Source organism: Eptesicus fuscus, chromosome 5 (assembly GCF_027574615.1).
Source record: "Eptesicus fuscus isolate TK198812 chromosome 5, DD_ASM_mEF_20220401, whole genome shotgun sequence".
NCBI classification, from domain to species: domain Eukaryota; kingdom Metazoa; phylum Chordata; class Mammalia; order Chiroptera; family Vespertilionidae; genus Eptesicus; species Eptesicus fuscus.
Window position 1 is genome coordinate 20,786,274 of NC_072477.1, and position 16,344 is coordinate 20,802,617.

The 16,344-nt window shown below is 49.7% G+C and overlaps 1 protein-coding gene across 4 annotated transcripts in view; it reads right to left on the reverse strand.

Moving 5' to 3' along the window:
- Positions 1 to 16,344, reverse strand: part of ESRRB (estrogen related receptor beta) — a 104,500-nt gene that overhangs the window by 21,093 nt on the left and 67,063 nt on the right. For 3 of the 4 annotated variants that reach the window (XM_028141335.2, XM_054715460.1, XM_054715459.1), the window contains one exon: positions 16,012 to 16,128. The exons of the other annotated variant lie outside the window; for it this stretch is intronic. In XM_028141335.2, coding sequence (XP_027997136.1) covers positions 16,012 to 16,128 — 117 coding nt within the window. The remainder of the gene's footprint in view (positions 1 to 16,011; positions 16,129 to 16,344) is intronic. 4 annotated transcript variants of the gene reach the window in all.

Sequence of the window (16,344 nt, forward strand, 5' to 3'; positions counted from 1 at the left end):
CTCATAATTGTAGTAAACAAGAAGACCCTCCTCCAGAGGTATGGACGGGGTTTTCATCCTGAGAGCAAGATGTCGGATCGTGAAACCTTGAGAAGCAGGTCACCCACTTCTCACCGCTGGGCCTGGCAGACATCACTAGCTGTCTACCCAGTTTTCATTCCATTTCCCCCTCTTCCGTACTAACAGAACCGGGGTTTTGCTTGTGAAGACAATGTGCCCTAGTCCCAACCATCCCGTTCCCCACTTTCCCAGTTAACAAGGGTTGGACACATGACTTGGTTCTGGCCAATGGGGTAGAAGGGACATTCCATGGTGGGGGCTTTCTGGGAATGGTTTTGCCTTTCTGATAAGAGAGTCACACAAGCTGATGCAGCTACTGTTGCCTTTCTCCTACCCTGACCTGGAAGGTGAAGCCCAGAGCTGTGACAGCCACCTTGCCACCGAGAGGCCGCCATGTGAGGACAGCAAAGAGCCGGAAGAAAGAGCCTGAGCACTTGATGCTGAGTCTGAGCAGCCTGTGCAAGGCAGCAACCGCCGACCCCACGCTTCCTGTTAGAGGGGAAACCCGTCTCCTTTGTCAGTGCTGAAGCCACTCGCAGTCAAGTTCTCCGCAACTTGCAGCAGAGAGCAATTTCCACCGACACGATGGGCAGTTACTTTTCAATTAGGGTGTTGAAGTCTTACAAACACCAAACTGAAAAAAAAGGAGACTTGAGCTTGAAATGGGAGTTGCCTTATTGTTTGTGTCCTTATCTTTAACAAAATAGCTAAAAAGTAGGCTCAGGGAGCATATCAAAATACTAATTAATTCACAATTGCTGCCTGGGATTATTAGATTGATTGTATCATCTTATTGGTACTTTCTGAATTTAAACAAGCATTAATAATACTCATGTGGCCCTAGCCCCGTGGTCGGCAAACTGCGGCTCGCGAGCCACATGCGGCTCTTTGGCCCCTTGAGTGTGACTCTTCCACAAAATACCACGGCCTGGGTGAGTCTATTTTGAAGAAGTGGCGTTAGAAGAAGTTTAAGTTTAAAAAATTTGGCTCTCAAAAGAAATTCCAGTCGTTGTACTGTTGATATTTGGTTCTGTTGACTAATGAGTTTGCCGACCACCGCCCTAGCCGGTTTGGCTCAGTGGATAGAGCGTCGGCCTGTGGACTCAAAGGTCCCGGGTTCGATTCCGGTCAAGGGCACATGCCTGGGTTGCGGGCTCAATCCCCAGTAGGGGGCATGCAGGAGGCAGCCAGTCAATGATTCTCTCTCATCATTGATGTTTCCATCTCTCTCTCCCTCTCCCTTCCTCCCTGAAATCAATTTTAAAAAATGTATTTAAAATAATAATAATAATAATAATACTCATGTGTAGCGTGTACCAGATCTCCAAGTACTGTAATAAACATGTCCTTGGTTTTAACCACTGTTCAGCACGGTTTAATCTCTTCACACATGCAGGTCAAAATTTAAGTTTGTAAGTGCCACGAACACAAAAAAAAAAGTGATAATCACTAAATACATGCACCTGTGCAGACCGACTCCTTTAGTTGAGCCCAAAACCAGATAAGGAATTGTCGCCCTTCTTGGCAACAGGACAACCCCCCTAAATCTTGTGGACACAAGTATAAGCAGAAGCTCACATCTACTGACCAGTTGCTACCAGGTGTGGCCTGTGCTCTGAGCATCCTGTGGGTTTCACTCAGGAATCGCAGCAATCCTATGAGGGAACCGCTATTACTCTCCCATTTTACATATGGGGAAAGCGAGGCTAAGAGGGGAGGAGTAACTTGCCAAGGCCACACAGGTAGGACTGGAGTCTGACTCCAGAGCCCAGGCGCTAACCTCTCTGGCACCCGGCATCTCTCAACGGGCCAGGGGTCTTCATGTTAGAAGACAAGCAGCAGAGAGACCCTGCCAGCACCACGTCGCACAGCTCCCGGGGCACCATTCACCTAGAATTCAGTCTGAATGGCACCCCCTGAGATGCCACAGAGCACGTGGAAGCCTGTGTGGCCTCAGCTGAGGACAGCCTCCCTCATCGCTGGTGGACCGATCCTGCCCAGAGGCCGTACCACAGCGTATAATCCACAGAAGACCCTACTGTGGCATCCACGCTGTCAGAGGCAGAGGCGGCTCCCCCTGAGCTGGGTTTCCTTTGCTCCTCCAGGTCCACACTCTCCTCTCCTCCGCCCTGCTGTCTCCTGGGATCCCCTGTCCTCTGGCTTCCTACCAGGTGTGCTTCCTGGAGGCGCCACAGGAGACGAGGGAATGGGGACCTTGGGGTGTTTATCCACGACTCCCAACACTTCTGTCCCTTTCTGTTGGGCCAGGGTGTGGCCTAGACTTAGACCTCGAAATGCCACCCTAGTTCTCACATCTGCTCAGGCCCAACCCTGACCAAGACAGCAGGGAGGTGGGATGGACTTGGTCATCCTGGCAAGGAACAGGGGGCAGACAAGGTGAACAGAAGGAGTAACCTAGTCCATGCTGAGATGCTCCATCATCACACCTGGATGCAAGCGCCCAGGGGCCTTCCCTCTGTGGCTTCCTACGCCCACCTGGTGAGTGTGTTTACTTTGAGAGCAGCAACTGTGTGGAGGCCTCTGGCGCAGAAGAAAAAAGCACTAGGCTCATGGTCAGCCCTGACGCTATCCCTTACTACTTCTTCACTTCTCTGTGCCTCAATTTCTGCACCTGTAAAATGGGGCTAATAATAGTACTTACCTCGTAGGATTGTTGTGAGGATTATGTGAGTTAACACATGTAAGGCACTGAAAATATGATAGATGGCACATAGGAAGTGCTAAAGAAATGTTAGCTACTATTATTAATATTAAAAATACTTCACCCTTGAAAATGTCCTATATCTTGATTGATATAGTCAATTGTCTGCTGAGATACTGTCCTATTGTTTTACAAGATGTTACCACTGGAGACCCTGGGTAACGGGCACATGGGATCTCCTGTATTATTTCTTACAGTTGCATGTGAATTTCCAATGATCTCAAAATTAAAAGGTTAATTAAAAAATTGTAACTACTTGTGGAAATATAAAATGATGTTGCCATTGTGAAAAACAGCTTAGTGGTTCCTCAAAAAGCTAAACAGAATTATCATATGACCAAGTATTTCCACTCCTGGGTATATATGCAAAAGAACTGAAATCAGGAATTCAGATACTTGCACACAAATGTTCATTGCAGCATTATTCACAACTAGAGGCCCAGTGCACGGATTCCTTGGCCTGGCCTGAGGGGACCGGGCCGAAACTGGCTCTCCGACATCCCCTGAAGGGTCCCGGATTATGAGAGGGCAGTTCTTGGGTGATGCACCCCAGAATCGGGCTCCCTCCTCTCTGCGTCTGGGGTGCAGTGAAGCAGATTCGGGGCCGACAGTGCCCCAGCAGCAACCTCACCCACGGTCGATTACGCGAGGAATGGGGCTCCCTCCTCTACTGGTTGGAGCGTCTGCCCCCTGGTGGTCACTGAATCATAGCTACCAGGCAAACAGTCGAATGATAGGACGGTCGCTTAGGCTTTTATATATATAGATAGCCAAAAGGTGAGGAAACCCAATTATCTATTGACAGATGAAGGGATAAAGGCACTATACACACTATACACACAAACAAATGTGGCACTATACTCAGTCATAAAAAGGGATAAAGTTCTGATACATACTATGACATGGATGGACTTGGAAAACATACTAAGTGAAATAAGCCAGACAAAAAATAGAAGTATTGTATGATTTCACTCATAAGAAATACCTAGAATAGACTGGAAGTAGATTGAGGGTTGCCAGGGGTTAGAGGGCAGGAAGGATGGGGAGTTATTGTTCAATGAATACAGTTTCTGTTTGAGATAATGAAAAGGTTTTGGAAATAGTAGTGATGGTTGCAAAACATTGTGAATGTACTTCATGTCACTAAATTGTACATTTAAAAATGGGTTTTAAAGTGGGAATCTTATTATATATTTTTTTCCATAATTAAAAAAAACATTAATAATGTAATATACCTAAAAACCATTGATTTGCATACTTTAAAATGGGTGAATTTTATCTCAATAAAGCTGTGAAAAGATTTTTTTACATGTTTCACCTTTCTCAGGTTAGGGGAATTAAAAAACATAAAATGTGTGAAACATGGCAAAGTGCTTGGTACACAGTAGGCACTTTACAATACTTTCTTTCCTTTCATCTGCTATTGAAGGTGGTAGGGTCTGGGCCTGAACTGCCCGCTTTCCCCTGGGAAGAGGGAGAAACACACCTCCTTCGCTATAACTGCCATGGGCCAGACGCGTTAAATGAAAACCTGGAAGAAACTGAGGTTCAGAGAGGTTGTGCCAGGGCACACAGCTCCAACACCGCGCTCTCCTGAATAGGTGCCCAGGGCAGAGGACAGAGGCTCCGCCCGTGGCTGCAGTCCTGAGGCCCCCAACCCCCCCCACAGTCTCATCACTGGACTGCTGTCTCCACGTCGGCAGTATCCAATCCCACCGCCCGGCTTAGGGCACAGGAAACAGCAAAGAAGCTGCAGGCCCCCTCTGGGGCAGAAATACCTTGGGAGGAGGGGAGCGGGGCTCCCCTAACCTCTCTGCAACCCATGCCCCACCTGCTGACCTCTCCAACCCACTGCAGGCATGTCGGAGTGCCCAGAGCGCCCAGGGCTGGTGGCTGCCACATCCTGGATCGGATGTCCACTTGCTGACTGATAACATCGGGCTTCTGACTTTTTTTCTTAATGGAAGAAAAATAATTCCCAATTCTCCACCCCCACCCCGACCCTCCACCTTTCTTCTCGGTTTCCCTCCCTAAGCTGGACCAGAGCCCAGTCTTTCGGAAGTAAAAATAGCCGAGTGTGCAGGGCGGCAGCAGCGGGGGGCAGTTTAAATTTCTTTCATTTATACCCAGGCACTAAAAATAACCGGCAGAGCTCTGAAAAGCGTGGCCCTGCACCTGGCCCCGAGCCCGTCCCCGGCGCTGCCCCTGTCATGTTTCTCTCCCGGCAGGAAAGGCTCAGACAAGGCCTTGAAGCCCGTGTCCTTCTCCGGCCTCCTCTGTGGAGCTGCTGTCCACACGTAAGGGCGGCATCTCTCCTGACATGCAAAGTTTTCGTGGTCAAGACCCTTCTCCTCCCCTTACCCAGGAACCCCACTCCCTTCCTTCAAATCCAGTGCCCTTGGCATATTAACGATGAAGCAGATTCACGGACATGCAATGAAATGCTTCACAGTTAACAGAGCTATTTCCATATCTCCGTTGATCTGCGGAACCGTGGGACAGGAGGTAGAAGACATTATTATTATTTTCCCATGTGGGAAGGGTAGCTCAGAAAGACCACGTGACTTGCTCATGGTCACACAACCAGGAAATGTCAGAGGGAGGAGCTGAACCGGGATCTCCAGTCCCATCTCCCTAGCCCTGAACTTGAGAGCATCCGTCCTGTATCATCATAGAATGCCCTGGAAAGCCTTTGAGCTACACCGACTTGGAGGACTTACCCTGTGTCAGCGGCTCTGGGGTGATGTCCAGGAATGGGTAATTTTTCAAAGCTCTTCTAATGATTCTGACTATCTGCCAGGTCTGGGGAGCACTGCATCAACCCCCCCCCCCTCTATTTTTTCCCCAATACTTTTATCTGACCCATGTTCTTCCCAAGGGTCTTGGCAGTTGACTCTTTGCCTCTATGTCCTACCAACGCACAGCTGACCATCTCCAGGAAGAGGAGAAAACCACCCAAGGGTGATGTGGGTACCCTGGGCTCCTGCGGGCCCAGAGGCTGTGGGTCAGGGGGTATGCCGATGGGCGCCCCAGCAGAATGCCCTAACCGCTCATCCACATCCCCTGCATATGTGGGACTGTGGGGGATTTCTGGATGACAGGTGAGCTCACCTTGAGACCTTGGAAAGGACGGCTATTGGGGGCTGCCTCTTACCCCGGTGCCATATCGTCATAGTGAAGAGTGCCTCACACGGGACTCAATGAAAGCCAAGAGGTAGAGAAGCACGCATGCCACCTGATATCCCGGCGCGGTGCCAACTGCTCCAGGGTGGGTACAGTGGTACTGAGGGATGAGCCTCTGGCCTCCTGCCGATTAGGAAAGTGTCCATCTGGCGCTGCTCTCTCCTGGGGATCCTTCTCACCCAGGGGATCATTTCCCCAACAACATTGGCAGCTGTGGCTGCATTCCCCGCTGCCAGGAAGTCCCCAAAAATATACACCTTCCAAGGAAAAATTATTTCAGCCCAACCTCCCCTTCCTTTCCCTTCTTTTTTCCCTTTTGAGGAAGTACTATGGGCTTTGCTACTGGCCAAGCCATCTCCTTGAGTTGAAATCAGCTTCTTAGAAGGAAGTCTTACATAACCCAGGAGACTAGATTCCTTCCAGCTTTGTTATTTACTAACTGTGTGGCCTTGGGCAAATCATTTAAATTCAGATGCACCAGGTCAGACATGGCAAATAGCTCTCTGCGATGCCACTGCCTTCCCTTTCCCAAGTCTGTGGCAGACATTGCTAATCAATCATGGCACTCTTGCCTACTGACCCCAGACACGGCCTAAGAAGCCTTTCAATCATGCACTCTAGGCAGCCACGCCTCACCCTAGAGGAGAGAGTCCAACTAAAGGCATTTGGCCATCCCGGGGTCCCAATGGTTCCTCAGGTCCTTTCTATTTCTAAAAGTCTGATTCTGCAACATCAGCTCTCAATCTGGCTTCAGAAACCTCTTAGTTCTTCGAAGCTCTTAGATTGTCAGCAAAATTTTATGTGCTGGTACTTACGTATGTTTTATGATAGAGTTTCACTGGATTTTCAAAAGGATTTGTGAGTTCCTAAATCAAGAACAATTGTGTAAGAGGCTGTCAGAATGAACAAGAATACAAACAAAAGAATAAATGAGATCATTTCAGACTGGGAGAAATTCATAGAAAGTACACAACGGGATACAATAGAAACGAAGTGGGAAGAAAGGCCTTTCCGAGGTGGCATTTACGTTGAGGAGCCAGACTGGGGAGAGCATTCCAGGCAGAGGAAACAGCCCGAGGACCCTGTGTGTCATGCGTGAGGATCACAAGTAAGCTGGCGAGGCTGCCACGGAGTGAGTAGATGTGAGGGGCAGGAAAGAAATGGTGCAAGATGCCACTGAAGAGGTGGGGAGGGGCTAGATTGAGCAGGGTCTTGAAGACCAGAGTCAAGTGCTTAGATTTTATTCAAAGTGCAATAGAACGTCCCTGAAGCAGAGCAACAGAATCATATTAGGGCTTGAAAAGCCCACTCTAGCTGCTGTGGGAGTCGGATGAATAGGACCAAGGGCGGAATCAGAAGTCCAGTTTGGAAACTTGCTTCCCTGGACCAGGGCCAGGCTCATAGAGAGGAAGATAAGCAGGCAGATCTGAAATGCATTTTGGACATTGACTCAGGAGGAGGAGCGTCACACTGCTATGCAGACCAAAACCTATGGGTGGCTACTAGGTTTTGCTTGGGCGATGGTCATTCAGAGATGCCATTCAGGAAATGGGGAAGCCTGGAATGGTGGAGGGAGGGGTGGGAAAAATCTAGAGTTCCTCTCTAGATGTGTTGAATCGTTGATGTCTTGTAAGGAATCCAAGTGGAGATGCCAGTAGGACAGTCAGATTCTGGAGTCTTAAATGCAGGGAAGGAGCTAGAACTGGAGGTTAAGATTGAGGGTCGTCTGTACCCAGTCTCAGATCTAGATGAGATCACCTGCAGGGTGTAGGAGAAGAAGAGGGCCTGATTCCACGTCCAGAGGAGGAGCTTACACAGAAGACTAAAAAGCATGGTCAGAGGGGTAAGGCAAGCACGGTGTCAGAAAAGCAAAGAGAAAAAGGTCCAAGGAGGGCTGGAAACTTGTTTGAAATACTATTGCCGAGAGGCGGAGTAAGCAGAAGCTAGGTTTGGCAACTCAGGGGCTGTGGAGGGCAGGTCCTGTGTGGTCAGGAATGAAGCCCACTGGAGCAAACTGAAGGTGACCGGCTCATTGTACTCAACACTCAACTCCAGCAGGACCAAAGACCCAAGTGGGTAAGGCAGATTAAGGAAACATCTTTACAAAGCAGGTTAGGAAAATATTCTTTAAATGACATAAACATGCAAGCCATAAAGGAAAAGATAAATTCCATTTAATAAAATTACTAATTTCTGATCATCATGGGACTCCATAAAGAGAGAGGAGTGACAAATGAGGTTTGTACAACACTAACAACTGAGGAAGACCTAACAAAATGACCAGAATATATAAAGATTTCTACAACTATTCATAAACAAACAAACAAACAAACAGAAACTAGAAAAATAGGGAAAGGCTTGGACAAGCCCCTCACAGAAAAGGAATCCCAAGTGGCTAATAAACATGTAAAATATGCTTATCTCATAGTCGAGAAAATATGTATCAAAGCAGTAAGAAGACACCACTTTACACTCACCAGCAAAAATGTAAAAGGGGTGAGTATATGGAGCAACCAGAACATCTGAACGCATGTGGTAAATCAGTACAATCAAGTCAAAACCAGTTTAACGTCATCTCTTAAAGCTGCAGATGTGTATATCTGGCCCTTTCACAGCCCGGCCTGTAAGTCCTTACTTATGTGCCACAGGAAGCATGGGCATAACGCTATTTGTAACAGCAAAAGCCCAGAAGCCCAAACATCCATCAACAGCAGAAAGTTAAACAAACCCCACTGAGCTCATGGCCTGTGAGCCGAACCCAGCCCTCTGCCTATTTTAACAGAACGCAGCCCCATCCGTTCATTTACATGTTATCTGTGGCTGCATTCACATTACAACGTCAGAGTTAAGTAGTCAAGACAGAGACCTCTTGGCCCACAAAGCCTAAAATATTCACTATCTGGTCAACATAAAAACAAATGAATTACAGCAACATGCAACAAGAAGCATTCATTTCAGAAATATTGACTAAAATATCAAGATGCAGAAGAGTATGTATTGGATAATTTCATTAAAACCAAAGAACTATCATGAGAGATACAGATATATGATAACACTATAAAGAAAGTCAAGGGGAAAACAATGCAAAAGTGGGATAATGGTTACCTCTAGGGCAGTGGTCGGCAAACCGCGGCTTGCGAGCCACATGCGGCTTTGGCCCCTTGAGTGTGGCTCGGCGTTAGAACCACTTCTTCAAAATAGACTTGTCCAGGCTGAAAACCGACTTCTGCACATGGGCCACAAAGTTTCAATAGCACTGTACGTGCGCGCCCACACATGGTATTTTGTGGAAGAGCCACACTCAAGGGGCCAAAGAGCTGCATGTGGCTTGCAAGCCGCGGTTTGCCGACCACGGCTCTAGGGTAATGAAAATGAGGAATAACACAGAGAGAACCTCAAAAGCAAGAGTAATTGACTTTTTCTTATTCTAGATGGAAGGTATCAATGTTCTTCATATGTGATGTATATTTTTGGCAAATAACAATGCTTGTCCTCTAAAATGTTATTTCCTCTTCCATATCAAGAATTTTAACTGGGCACATGGTATCCCAGTTAATGACTACAATTCCCAGAATTCCTTGCAGAGCAGTATGGCCATGTGACCAGGTTCTCCAATGGATTAGGAATGAAAGGGCCATGTGCCACTTCTGGGTCCCGCCCTTTGAATGATCTGGCTCTCTAGGAGATGGAGGACTGGGTCCACACAAGGAAGCCACTTGCTAAGGATGGTCAAGCTGCCAATCAATCCTGGAAAACCTCTGACTGTTGACTGTTGCATGAGAGATGAGAGAGAACTAAACTTTTAAACTTTAAGTTTCTGGTTTTTTATTTGTTCGTTTTGGTTTTTGAGGGAGGAAAGGAGTGCCTCTCTCTCAGAAGCTTAGCCTTACCCTAATATAATGTGCAGTACTATAAGTATTTTTCTGGATCTACTCAGTGTTTACTTTTTTAAAAATATATTTTATGGATTTTTACAGACAGGAAGAGAGAGGGATAGAAAGTTAGAAACATCGATGAGAGAGAAACATCGATCAGCTGCCTCCTGCACACCCCCCACTGGGGATGTGCCCGCAATCAAGGTACATGCCCTTGACCAGAATCGAACCTGGGACCCTTCAGTCCACAGGCCAACACTCTATCCACTGAGCCAAACCAGCTAGAGCAAGTGTTTACTTTTTAAGGAAGTTTTTTAAAAAGTGGATGGGGTAAGGAAGCAGATATAGTAAATCTGACAGCTCCGTTGGGGAAGTTCTGTTGAGAAGGGAGCAGAGTAATGGAGCAGTAGCTGGATGGAGATAAAGACTTAAAATACAGTTATGCATTTTAACTTTGTTTTAAAAATAGGAGAACCAAAGTATAGTAGTTAGTGTGCTGATGGAAATGAGCCACTCGCCCTAGCCGGTTTGGCTCTGCGGGTGAGTATATGAGCATGACGCCCTTTTTCAGTTGTTAGAGCGTCAGCCTGTGGACTGAAGGTTCGATTCTGGTCAAGGGCACATGCCTGGGTTGTAGGCTCGATCCCCAGTAGGGGCCGTGCAGGAGGCAGCCAATCAATGATTCTCTCTCATCATTGAAGTTTCTCTCTTTCTCTCTCCCTCTCCCTTCCTCTCTGAAATCAATAAAAATGTATTTAAAAAAAGAAAATGAGCCACTCGTGAGTGAGGCAGAGCGCGATGGTGCTGGAAGCAGAAGCGCTGCTCTAGGAGTGAAGTCCTCGATAAGGAAGAGGGATTCGGAGCACAGGTGGTGGACTGGCTTCTGATGGGAGCAGAGCTGGCTCTAACAGGAACGAATCCAGAAAACAAGCCAGTTGGTTTGTGGATTCAATAGCAGAAGGGTAAGAAATTCCCCACGTGACTGCTTCTATTTTATTTTTTTATTTTTTCAGGAAAATGCGAAGGAAGGTCATCATTCAAGGAGTGGGGAGAAAGGCCGTGAGAGAGTCAACAGTGCCTTCTGGATCACAGAGGAAAACCAACTTTGTAACAGGATGAAGGGTACCTATCTCAAATCAATGACCAACACCCTACTTTGTGGTACAACTCTAGGGGCTGTCCTTGTAAAGTGGGAGCAAGGTGAAAATGGCCATTATTATTCCCATTTTACAGAGGAGGAGAGGGAGGCTTAAAGAGTCATAAGTAAATTGTCCAAGGAGCTGGCTGATAAGTGGTGATGCTGGGGTTTTCCTGAGTCTGTATGGCTCCTAATCCTGTTACCCAATGCTTGAAACAGAGAGCCTGAATGAGCAGTAATAAGGACTCAGCACAGATAAGATCATCCCCTGCACTCCTTTCCATCCACGCTTTCCTGGCCAGAGGTCACAGGTCATCGTGCCTGAGTGGTCCAGAGGCTTCAGGCCACGTGGGATGATCTTGTGAGCCATCAGACATATGTGTGTATGCACATGTGTGCATGTGTGAGTGTCTGTGTGTGTACGTAGGATGGAAAGTGGTCGGAGGATACAAACATATATCCAAGTTCTCCAGCTCCAGTTCAAAGTTATTCTCTGAAATGCAGGAGAGGCAGTTTGTTTCAGAACACTAATGTATTTTGGAAAAGAAAAAAGCATTTTTAGAGGTAAGCCATCTCGCATCCTCTTTCTTCATTCAAAGGGCCAGAAAAGTGGTATTTCTGGCATGGGCTAGAGGCAGAATACTCTATAAATACAAAGCCATTAAATCCCATGCAGCGGGAACCTGATCGGGGCCTCCTTTTAATTTCCTGACATGAGCTGGCCACTAACCCAATTACCCAGAATTCCCGGAGGAGCCCTCCGCCTTCCAACCAGCACAAAGGGTGAGAGCACATTGCATCGATGTCAGCCTAGCTTTCACTGAAATCAAATATCTTTTAGAAAACACTTGGGGAAAGGCAGGCAGGGGCTGATGGGAGGAGGAAATGGAGTGGGACTGGGGGGCTGGGGGCTGGAGGGAGAAGGGAGGTGAGGAGAAGTTTGCAGAGACAAGCTGTCTAGGGAGGATTGCTGAAAGCCCAGAGCTGTACTAAGGACTTGGGGGGCCCTGGGAAATGCAGCTAATATTTTTCCAAGTTCTACTGGCTTAGAGGCTGTCAGGCCACACCCTGGCCAGGCTGCGAAGCCTGCCTATGGGGGAGAGCCTGACTGGCTTCCTTAGACCCCAGACAGGAGGCCAACCCAAGACAGATGCCTCCTCTTAGAGTTTCCCCAGCCAATCCATGCAATGGGAGGGCCGCTGAAAAGTTGAATGCAAACGAGACTATCTTTGAGTCAAACACTATTACAACACGCCCAGAAAGCTGACATCTTAAAGCAATCCCACAATGCATTTCACCAAGGAGCTGTCCACGTGGTCCCCACCTTGACTTGCTGATGGGATGGAGAGCCAGATTCTTTTTCTTTTAATCCTCCCCTGAGGATATTTTCCATTGATTTTTAGGGAGAGTGGAAGAGAGAGGGAAAGACAGAGAGAAATATCGATGTAAGAGAAACATATCGATTGGTTGCCTCCTGCACGCACCCCAACCAGGGCCTGGGCTTGGGGAGGAGCCTGCAACCAAGGTATGTGCCCTTGACCAGAATCAAACCTGGGACCCTTTGGTCCGCAGGACAACGCTCTATCCACTGAGCCAAACTGGTTAGGGCTGGAGAGGCGGTTTCAACATCCCTGCTCTACAGGTGAAGAAATGGAGGCCCGGGAGCATGAGAATAATATGAACAGCAAGAATACCCCAGAGCCAGGAGGAGGACACAGTACCAACTCCTAACCTGGTGCAGAGTCTGTTTTCAATTATTTATAATGAGAATAATCACTTTTTCCCCATGAAAATACAGATTTTTATGTCCTGGGTTTGCTTAAAGCAAGACAGAACCCTGGACATCACCCACATTCCACCGTCATGGATTCCAGAGCCAACAGCAGCCTCCAGGTAGAGGCTGAGCCAACGGAACCATGCCTGACCTCTCCCAGAAGCTACTGCCCCACCCCCTTCATCGGCAGCTACTGCCCCCACCCCCTTCATCGGCAGCCTCTCGGGTTATGCTACTTAAAGAGGGAAACCTGCTGCCCAGCCAGAGTGGCTCAATGGGTTGAGCGTTGTCCTGTGCACCAATGGGTCGCTGGTTCGATTAGATTCCCAGTCAGGGCACATGCAGGTTCCATTCCTGGTGGGGGCACGTGTCGGCGAGACAGCTGGTCCATGTTTCTCACATCAATGCTTCTCTCTCTCTAAGCATATCCTCAAGCGAGGATTTTAAAAAAGAAAGGGCCTAGCCAGCATGGCTCAGTGGTTGAGTGTCAGTCGACCTATGAGCCAGGAGGTCACGGTTCGATCCCTGGTCAGGGTACATGCCTGGTTTGCAGGCTCAATCCCCAGTAGGGGGCATGCAGGAGGCAGCCAATCAATGCTTCTCTATCATTGATGTTTCTATCTCTCTCCTCCCTTCCTCTCTGAAATCAATAAAAATATAATTTAAAGTAAATTAAAATGAAAAAAGAAAGGGAACCCTGTAAAAGGCATCCAGAACTGCAGCATAGAGAGGGGAACAGGGTTCAGATGTGTAGGTGAGATGGGGAGGAAGGGGAGGCTGGCATCCATTCTCTTCCCCAGCCCCTCTCCCCCAAGACCCAGGACCCCAGCCCCTCACCACCCCCAAGCCCGAGGGGTGGGATCTTAGAGAGGGGAGCAGCCCCGGGGAAGGCTGGCGCTTGCCTTTCAGAGTCAGGTCAGAGCCAGAGGGAAACAGGAGGAGGCAGGGGGTCTGGGCTCCTGCACACGAGGTGAGGCGGGGGAAGTGGGGGGTGGGGGGGGACCCAAACAAAAGCAGGAGCAGGGCAGCTGCCAAGAGCCCCTGCCTGGCAAGGACTCAGGCTCCTCAGTGAGGCACACACCTCCTGAAGGGGCCGGTCCCCGCGGAGCTGCAGATCCCAGGGTCTCGCCAAGGCTCTGCGCTGCGAGGCGGGACAGAAAGGAAACAGTGGCGCCGGCTTTGTCCGCACAGGGAGCCTCTGTGGCATCTTCCCCCACTGGGCTTAGACCTGCCAGCGCTGGGGAAGCGGTGGGGAGGGCAGTGCTCTGGTGGCGGCCCTTCCTCCTCCGGCAGAGCTCCTGGAAGGGCCTCTCCAGGCTGGACCCAGGCGGTTGACCTCTGCACACCTGCCCGCTCCTGCCAACAGCCTCCAATGCTCCGAGCTGCCACCTCTGTGTCCTGTTCCACGTCCTACGTACGTACGTCCTGGACCAACCACAGGGCTATTTCGGGGTGTGGGGGGGTGGTCTAATACAGCACATTTTTAATCTAGAAAGAGGGCTGTTTCTCCACTTGACCCCCCAATGAAGCCCTGGCTGGCCTTCTCCATCTCAAAGGGGTTAAAAGATGTGAGTAATGAGGACGGCAGTTAAAGGTGTAGGCCCAGCGCTGAGCTGGGGTGTGGAGGGGCCTCCAATTTCCACAACACAAGACGATCCAAGCCACCTCCTGGCAAAGCATCTTCCATTTGTGTCCTCTTCCCCAGAGGGGGGGGGGGGGGGCGGGCGGGGAAGAAGCATGGGAGGGGTGCCCCTGGGGCTCTTAAAGGCTGGGCTGAGTTCCAGAAACCCCCTCCTAGGGAGGGAGTGCATTCCAGTCCTGCCCTCCCTTCTCCCTCCCAGCCCCTCCCCTTCCCCCTTTCATCAGCCCGCACCTCTCTTCCTGCCCCTCCCGCTTCTGGAAGGATCCCCGGGGTCCAAAATCATAAAAGCTGGCCTGTCAGGATTTCCACTGGCTCCCCTTGAAAGCTAGGGAAGGGAAGACACACACACTACCCATCCCCCAAAAGTGGCACCCCACAGGGGTCGTCAATCTGAGCCAATCCCATCGACAGGGAAGGTGATGAGACCTGGACCAGCTGTCTGTCCGAATAACAAGAACCACATGTCCCCTTCCATGTCCTAGCAGCCACACTAAAGAAGGCAACAAGAAGAAAGTGAGGTTCATGTCCTAATATGCTTTGTGTAACCCAGGGGTCGGCAAACTCATCAGTCAACAGAGCCAGATACCAACAGTACAACAATTGAAATTTCTTTCGAGAGCCAAATTTTTTAAACTTAAACTTCTTCTAACGCCACTTCTTCAAAATAGACTCGCCCAAGGCCGTGGTATTTTGTGGAAGAGCCACCCTCAAGGGGCCAAAGAGCCGCATGTGGCTCGCGAGCCGCAGTGTGCGGACCACGGGTTTAACCCAATGTACCCAAATGTGATCATCCCCGACATGCACTCATGGTTTAAAAATTGTCTCTACGCTATTTTACCCTCCTCTTATCATCCTCGTCATCTCTGAAGTCAGGCGTGTACTTGACACTCAGAACCGGCGGCTCACGGTGCACGGTGGACGGCACAGCTCCAGAGAAAGAGGGGCGGAGGGAAGGGAAAGAAGGGGAGTGAGAGGATGGGGAGGAGGGGACGGGAAGGGGAAAGGATCCTCGAGGTGACAGTGACGTCCTGTCCGCCTGCCGGGAAGCAGAGGCTGTCCCTTTGCAGGTGACAAGTGCCTTAAAGTCACCCCAAGCCTTAATGTTGTGATCTCTGCACCCCCACACTCCATGGGCTCCTGGGAGGTGAAACAGCATCTCAAGCCTGCCCCTCCCAGGGGCCTTCTGCCCAGTGGCCACGCCAGTTCCCCAGGCCCACCTCAGAGCGGAAGGGAGAGGGAGAGAGACATCAATGATGAGAGAAAATCATTCATTGGCTGCCTCCCGCACACCCCCACTGGGGACTGAGCCCATAACCCAGACGTGTGCTCCAATTGGGAATCGAAGCGCGACCTCCTGGTTCATAGGTCGATGCTCAACCACTGAGCCAGGCTGGGCCCGTCTCCTTTAGGAGAGCTAGGGGGGGGCTGGGGGCTGCTGACAGGGTGTGTGACAAAGGATGGGCACTCCAGCGGGCAGGTCTTAACTTGGGATGCATAGAGGGATTTCTAGGGTCTGGGGACACCTGGAACCGTGTGCACATGCGCTGGGCCCGGGGCCATCCACAGCTTGCGGGTACCCTGAGACTCCCAGTGAGCCTCGGCGGGCGGGCCTCTTACCTTCCTTCAGCATCCCCACTTTGAGGCATTTCATGAAGCGGCAGGCCTGGCAGGACTTCCGCCTCCGCTTCGTGATCTCACACTCGTTGGTGGCCGGGCAGCTGTACTCGATGTTCCCTGTAAGCAGACACAGACAGGGTTGCCAGGTGCCATGCGGGGCCCCCACCCACCGTCCAGAGACTGGATGGGGATCAACTGGCCAGACCTACCCTGCCCACCACACCGAGGTTCCCACAGGGCAGTGGTTCTCAAAGTAGGTGCTCTGAGGTACTTGCCAAAATGTTTCCAACTCTCTTAAATATGGACACCCCAGTTCCCGAGTCTGGGTGGGCC